The sequence below is a fragment of the Sinocyclocheilus anshuiensis genome, unplaced genomic scaffold (assembly GCF_001515605.1).
Source record: "Sinocyclocheilus anshuiensis isolate Anshui unplaced genomic scaffold, SAMN03320099.WGS_v1.1 scaffold205, whole genome shotgun sequence".
Classification (NCBI taxonomy): domain Eukaryota; kingdom Metazoa; phylum Chordata; class Actinopteri; order Cypriniformes; family Cyprinidae; genus Sinocyclocheilus; species Sinocyclocheilus anshuiensis.
The window spans coordinates 735,692-743,440 of NW_015536497.1; the positions used below are offsets into that span (position 1 = coordinate 735,692).

General features: G+C 34.8%; 2 protein-coding genes across 4 annotated transcripts in view; both read left to right on the plus strand.

Moving 5' to 3' along the window:
- LOC107687448 (calsenilin-like) overlaps positions 1-2,387 on the plus strand; it is a 21,189-nt gene extending 18,802 nt beyond the window's left edge. For all 3 annotated transcript variants that reach the window (XM_016484805.1, XM_016484813.1, XM_016484821.1), the window contains 5 exons: positions 209-279; positions 595-702; positions 773-877; positions 960-1,022; positions 2,042-2,387. In XM_016484805.1, the coding sequence (XP_016340291.1) occupies positions 209-279; positions 595-702; positions 773-877; positions 960-1,022; positions 2,042-2,089 (395 nt within the window). In that variant the 3' untranslated portion in view covers positions 2,090-2,387. The remainder of the gene's footprint in view (positions 1-208; positions 280-594; positions 703-772; positions 878-959; positions 1,023-2,041) is intronic.
- A 1,395-nt stretch (positions 2,388-3,782) lies between these two features.
- The window catches only part of LOC107687490 (ras association domain-containing protein 2-like), an 8,247-nt gene continuing 4,280 nt past the window's right edge, over positions 3,783-7,749 (plus strand). The window contains exons 1-8 of the mRNA XM_016484853.1: positions 3,783-4,317; positions 5,238-5,323; positions 5,415-5,490; positions 5,573-5,724; positions 6,823-6,881; positions 7,008-7,156; positions 7,235-7,388; positions 7,467-7,588. Of these exons, the coding sequence (XP_016340339.1) occupies positions 5,268-5,323; positions 5,415-5,490; positions 5,573-5,724; positions 6,823-6,881; positions 7,008-7,156; positions 7,235-7,388; positions 7,467-7,588 (768 nt within the window). The 5' untranslated portion in view covers positions 3,783-4,317; positions 5,238-5,267. The remainder of the gene's footprint in view (positions 4,318-5,237; positions 5,324-5,414; positions 5,491-5,572; positions 5,725-6,822; positions 6,882-7,007; positions 7,157-7,234; positions 7,389-7,466; positions 7,589-7,749) is intronic.

The following is a 7,749-nucleotide window of genomic DNA, read 5'->3' on the forward strand; positions in this document are numbered from 1 at the left end:
TATTCAGCATTTTTTTTTTAGTTTAGTTTTTTAAATATATATATATATATATTACTCAGCATTTTTGTTTTGTTTTTGTTTTCTTTTTATGACTTGACTCTTATTAGAAAAACTATAAAAGTCATAATAAAGAATGAGTAGGTGTGTCCAATTTTTACGTAATAAAATCCAAATATCAAGAATATAGTTAATCACTTCTTTTTTCTAGATGCAACCACATACGCACACTTCCTTTTCAATGCTTTTGACATGGACCAAAATGGCTCTATTCGTTTTGAGGTAAGGAACATTATTAAAAAATTGCAAGCCATTTTAAAAAAAATTATCATTTGAAAGACTGCAGCTCCGTCTTATATTACTGTATTCAACTCAAATGTTTATATTCCTGTAAATCAGAAGATTAACAATAATATCAGTCTACTAGATTTATATCAGAAGAACAAAAAAGAGGTTAATTACTACTGTTATTTTTACACTTCCGTCATTAGGTTCAATATCAACAGAACATAAGTGTTAGTCCAACAGATAATCACAACTGACAATAATACATTTAGTTTTGTTCTTTAATCAATTGTAAATTGTGTGTTTTGGCAGGACTTTGTAATCAGCCTGTCTGTTCTGCTTCGAGGTTCTGTGACAGAGAAACTGAGGTGGGCCTTTAACCTGTATGACATTAATAAAGATGGCTACATCACCAGAGAGGTACAAAACAGCAGTTAACATTGTTACATTAGTACAATTTGTTACCGCGATTAACATTCACTTTCTACAGGAAATGCTGGCTATCATGAAGTCCATCTATGACATTGTGGGCAGGTACACCTTTCCTTGTGTAAAAGATGATGCTGCATTTGAACACGTGGAGAAATTCTTCCAGGTAACAAACTTTTAACAGTCCCATAGAAATTATGTCAGCCAGCCATGATCATCTCTGAACTCTGAAAACATGTTTGTTTCAGAAAATGGACCGAAATAGAGATGGTGTTGTAACCATTGATGAGTTCATAGAGACCTGTCAGAAGGTAGGCCAGACTTAAAGAAGTCATATCATAAGAAACAAAACTTTTCTTAATGTTTTGAAATGGAAGAGTTCATTTTTAGCTAATATGAAAATACTGTAACTCAAAACTTCCTCTCTAGTCCAGAAAGGACGTTTATCAAAAACTAAGCTACAAAAACAACAAATTCGGAAATTCTTTTGAAATAGTTAACACAGGGCCAGCAACAATCCAAATTTTATTGTATAAGAGGATGGAAAATGGGCATGAAATACTAAATTCTGAATAGTTTTGTCACAAAAAATCTGGACTAACATTATACACAAGTGAACCTCAGAGGAATGTATATTTATAATTTGACCCCTTTAATCTTGTTTTTATGTATCTGCAGTACCTCACCATGCATAATAATAATAATAATTATAATTATTTTTACTATTATTATTATACATAAGCATGCCACTTGGATTGATAGTTAAATATGATTATATCTTTGAACAATAGTTTGATATTATTTAATGAAATTTATTAAAAATTGAGCTACAAGAAATATTAACCTATATTTGCATATCAACAATGCCAATTTTGAACTGAAAAGTAGGCGTGAGCACATAATAAATCAGCTTAACTCATGAATATTAATTAGTGATTAATTAGTTTGCCAGTAGAAAATAAACAAAAATAAACAGCCTGGTCAAAAAGACAATGTGAAATGGTCATGAAATAATAAATCCGTTGTTTTGGTACAAAAAAATCTTGACTAACAATATATATTAAGTGAAACCTTAGAAGAAGAAAAAATGACCCCTTTAAATGCTTTTGTTTTGAAGTCATGTCTAGAAGTATCTGCGGTTGTTCACCATGCATAGACAGAAGCATCAGAGTTAATGTCAGAGAAATGTCAACACTGGACTGATTTATGTTGATACGGAGGCTCTCACTGTCAGCGTGTGACAGCCAGACATTTTCTAAACTCTCTCTAACATGAAGCTGTCAGCAACAATCTGTGACTGACACTTTTACTGCCTCTGCTGTTTTATTAGGACGAGAACATTATGAGCTCCATGCAGCTGTTTGAGAATGTCATCTAGATCACAGCATGAAGTGCAGAATGATCCTCTGGCTCTTTTTCCACATCGACTCTCAGCATCGTTCCATTAGTCCTCAAGCGCTCCACGGGGACTCTCTAGAAACACTTGTGTTTTGTACCTAGGCCTTGCATATCATCTGTAGCATGTGAATGAATATTATGATTGATTGCATTGAATGCTTTAACAACAAGATGTGGGCCGTCTGCATGTGTCTCAATTTAACCTTAAGCATTCAAGACAGGTTGTAAATGCTCATTTGTATATATGTAGATAAATCTGTGCTCTTAAACTGGTTGATTTCTGCCTAGATAAATGAACTTTTGCATATTTGCCTTTTTTTTTTTTTTTTTTACAAAAATAAAGGCATCTGTGAATGGCTCCATGATGTGCATAAAATTATTTATTATTTCACATAATTTAATAAGTAAATTATGTGAAATTCATAAAAATACACAGTGAGGCTGTAGTAGAAATGAGGGAAATGCTTAGCCATTCATTCAATTCATTTATTCATGATTGATTGATTGATTGATTGATTGATTGATTGATTGATTGATTGATTGGAAGGAAGGAAGGAAGGAAGGAAGGAAGGAATATGCTTAAATTCTTCCATTTATTTGCCATGACAAGTTCAACGGTGTGACAGTATTTTCTGTTAAATAAATATTAAGTAATTAAATATACATTTTAACAAAGAGAGACAAAAATATTATCAGAGATTTGCATTAGTCAAGTACTAATCCAGACAATAAATTGTATTTTTATGTTTATTTATTTATTTGGTTTTAATTTGGAAGCTATTTAATTTTGGGCTTAAATTCATACATTTATTTATATTCAATGGTGTGGCACAGAATATTGTTATGTAAAATAAATATTAATTAATTAAATATACATTTTAACAAAGAGATATAAATGACTTAGCATTAATCCAGTACCAATCTACACTATTTGTTTATTTTTAATTATTTATTAATAATATTATTAACCCTTATTATTTATTAATTTGGAAGGAATAGCTTAAATTCTTCCATTTATTTCCCATGACAAAAAAGGAACACAAAAAAGTAATTAAATGTGCTATGTTAAATGTATTAAATGTGTTTAACGACGAGTGGCATAAACATTAGAGGCTTGCATTAGATAGTTTGATATTATTCATTTTACAAAATTAAATGTGGCTTACATGTCCAAATTTTTCATTGCTGTAAAAACATTTTAAACAGTATTACTGTGACCAAGACATCATGAATCAATTTGTAATTCTATTAGCTTCCACAAGGTGGCAATGCTGTGCTCAAACCGGCTTGTTACCAGAGGAACAGATGCAAGTTTAAGCAGGAACAAGTGAAAGAAGCCTTTGCATCAATTCATTGTTCCTTCTCCCTTTCTCTATCCTCTTTATTTAGCTCCACTCTGGCTTATGAGTCAAAACATACAGTAAAATTGATGCCATTCACATCACAACCTATAAAGCTTCCTCTTTTTCTGGGTCACCTGGTTCCTTAAACACAGAGAAACAATTCAATTCACTATATTAGACGTGCCTCCACAGAATCAAACCATTGTATTTTGAGAATGAAATACACTTGGTTAAGATTTCAGAAAAAAAAGTAAATTCAGTAGAAATTATGCCTTCTGACTCATCCAACACTCACAATAGTTGTATTTTAAAGACTAATATACAAAGATGTTTACATGATGCATATTGCTGTTAATTTCATTTATTTGGTAAGCACGTTTCTTTTAAGTCAAGAACATTGTGTTCACTAGTCTTGCATTCAAGGGACGGTGTTAACATTTGCCCCAATGGACAATCCTCAGGCCTGTTTATGTGCTCGACCAAGTGTGCGTCCTGTCTGGCTCAGCAAACCATTCGAACGTTGGCTATCTGTGCTAGTAATTATCTTGGTGTGCATGTTGAATTGTGGTTGGGGGCAGTGTGTACATATCTGTGGCGTATGGGAGGAAGTCTGACCCGAGTGAAAATAGCTGTGACTTCCTGACTGAACTTTGCAATGAGGAAGAGTCTTACAGGGAGGGGCAGAGACTCCTTTAGCTTGTCAACGGCACACTTTCATCCGCGACACAGCTGTTTTCATGCTGACCAACTGACTTCCAAGACTTCCACGTTTGCTGACTGGTACAGTCACATCTTCTGATGTGTGTGCCAGAGTCTGAGTTGATTTCACTGACTTTGCTGGATTCTCCCTCGTGCTGCTTGTACAGTAAGTCACCTGCTTTGTCATCTTGACCTTTAAATTACCAAATATCAATTCAGATAAACTGACTTACAGTAGATTAAATGTTGGTTTAAAAACTGAATTCAGCTCTCTATACTCTTTCAAAGGTTTCAAAAGGTTTTTTTTTTTTTTTTTGCAGTGATGCCATAGAAGAACTATTTTTGGTTTCTCAAAGAACCTTTCAGTGAACAGTTCTTAAAAGAACCTTTTATGTAATGGAAACGTTCCATGGATGTAAAGGGATCGTTCACCCAAAAAATAAATTTCTGTCATTATTTACTCACCTTCATGTCATTCCAAACCTGTATGTAGAACATGAAGATATTTTGAAGAATATTAACCAAACAATGTGTAGACAAAAAAATCCAATGGAAGTCAATGGTAACCATAACTGTTTGGTTACCAACATTCTTAAGAATATCTTCTCAGAAGAAATACAGTTTTGGAACAACATGAGATTGAGTTAATGGTGACAGACTTTTCATTTCGGGGTGAATTATCACTGTAAAGGTTCTTCATTGAACCATATGCCAATGAAGAACCTATATTTTTAAGTGTGTAAGTGCAAATTCTGTGACGTTATTGCTTGGTTGTGATGTATTAGTAATTTCTTGTTCATTACTTTTGCATCAGCAGTAAAAAGAATGAAATATGTCACAGTAAATCATGGTAAAATATAAAATATTTTACCTAAAAGTGTGTTTACAGCCGTTAATAGTTTAACAGTGTGGTGTAGGACAGTTCAGCTCATCTTTTATCCAGCTTGTGTGTTTCTGTGTGTGAGAATCTTGCCTGGAGTCCTTTTGCGATTATGAGGCTAAAAGTCATGAGATTCTCCTTGACTTTTTTCTCTGAGGAGAAGTTTTCAAACATCCTTTTTCAGTTCATCCCTTCACTCTTTACAGGCCTTCCTAGTGTTTTTCTACTGACTCGACATGGACAGTGAGGATCCAGACAAGGTCCAGATTGGCGAAAATAAATTTGTAAGCAAGTAAGTGCTTTTTGCTGTGTTACTGCAAGGTTTCTTGCTCTCACCGTTCTCATAAACCTGACTTCCTTTCCTTTTTCCTTTTTGGTTGCAGGAGCATTCTCCTCTCAAACCTTAACACATACAACCTTTATTACAAAGGAGGAGCCCTCCAGTTGAGACACAGAGAGGTTAGTCGGTCAGTTGGTAAATTACAGCCGGTTGTATTGATGCCATATAACTGATGACATAAGTGTTATGTGATTTTCACAGGAGGAAGGAGAGTTGATCATAGAGGGTTTACTCAATGTTTTTTGGGGCGTGAGGCGGCCAATCAGACTGCAGATGGAGGACGAGAAGGAGGCAGGCAGGCCACGCCCCTCACTAACATCTCTGAGTGCCGAAACGGACATCAACACACTCAAGTCAGATATTACGACACACTAACCCACAAAGCAGAAGCTGATACATACAAAACAGTCCTGCACACATTTTTAATGCAAAGAAGGATTAGATATGTATTTTTTATCTAACAGTTTTTGTTTTGATATTTTGAATTATTTCATTTTTATATATATTATTTTTTAAGGGTGCTTTTGGGTTAATGGTTTGGGTTATAGCCTATATAAGTTTACCTTGACAATATCTGTGAATTACCACAGAAATTAATTTCATGCCTCAGTTTGTAAAAACAATCAAAAACGTGTTCATTGTTTTGCTTTTACAATGGAACTAGAATAAAAATGCACATTTATGTTTGTAGTTTAGAAAGCAGAGCCACAATTATATACTTAACCATTATGTGTTGAACTAATGTGATAGAAATTTAATAAAGCAATAAGCCCCGTGAAGCCGTGGTTTACAGTGAATTTATAACAGCTAAGGGGCGTTGTTAGGCACGACTCGAAGCCCCTTAACTGTTATAAATTCACTGTAAACCACGGCTTCACGGGGCTTATTGCTTTTATAAAACGGTTATTCCATAAACGTAGAAAGGTTTCACAGAATAAAACAGAGCAAATAAAGTGTAATGATATAAATAAAAACAGTATTCTTTCACCAAACAATGTAGTTCCTCAGAAACCATTGTGGTTCCAACAAAGTGGTTGCCGAGCAACACACAGAAGTAAACAAAGGTGTATGTTTGTAGAGTAATTTACAACAGCTTCGAACGCGGCTCAACCAATCAGAATCAATGACCGGAACTATCCATTTTATAAAATTACATAAAACTTTTACACTACTTTAAAAGTTTAGGGGCAGTGAGAATTTTAAAAGTTTTTGAAATAAGTCTTATGCTCACAAAGGCTGCACGATCAAAAACAGTGAAATTAATATTGTGAAATATTATTACAATAAATTAAGTTTTAAAATATATTTTAAAATGTAATTTATTACTGAGATTTGCTGATAAAGAAATATTATCAATATTGAAAACAGTTGTGCTGCTTATTATAAGGAAAATTTAGGCAACTTTACAGATAATCAATAATTAATGAAACAAATGAGCTGTCTATTTCCAGTGAGGCCACTACAGCAGACGACCAATCAAAAGACTTCAGCGAAGAGAAGGAAGAGGCAGGTGAATACATTCTTGATTTTTTATTTATTTTATTTATTTTTTTAAACTTCACAGTATTCACTGTCTACGCATCATATCTGAACGACTGTGTCTGTCTCGTTGGATTTGTTACATCTCATCTGGCAGGTGAGGAACAGCAGGAGTCGACACACTCCGATCGGCTCCCCAGGACCAAGAGTGATGTCTGTGGAAGGAGAATTAACGGACGACGACTTGGAATCAGGAGAGTCAAGAGAAACCGATGCTCCTTCAACGGCCACTTTTATAACCACAAGGTGGGCGTCGTGTTTCGTGAACTGTATGCACGTTATTAAACCCTCATGCTTTTGCTCACACTTGTTTCTGTCAAACAGACGGCAGTTTTTACCCCAGCATTCGGCTCTGTGACCAATGTCCGCATCAACAGCTGTATGACGACAGCACAGGTCATGCGAGTGCTGCTTTACAAGTTCAAGATTGAGAACAGTCCGGATGAATTCAGCCTCTGTATCATCCACACGAGTGGAGGTACGTCCGAACTGAGATGAAATGCATCATATTGCAGTTTCTTTGCCCCTGAGTTCATATTTCTGTCCCTGCTCTCAGAGAGACATCAGCTGAAGCCTAATGACTATCCTTTGGCGCTCAGAGTTTTGCAAGGCCCTTGTGAACAGGTCAGCAAAATGTTCCTTATGGAGACGGACCAGGTAGAAGAGGTCACCTATGATGTAAGAGACCAAATATCACATTGTCTGTCTGTCTGTCTGTCTGTCTATCTGCCTATCTATCTATCTATCTATCTATCTATCTATCTATCTATCTGTCTGTCTGCCTATCTATCTATCTATCTATCTATCTATCTGTCTGTCTATCTATCTATCTATCTATC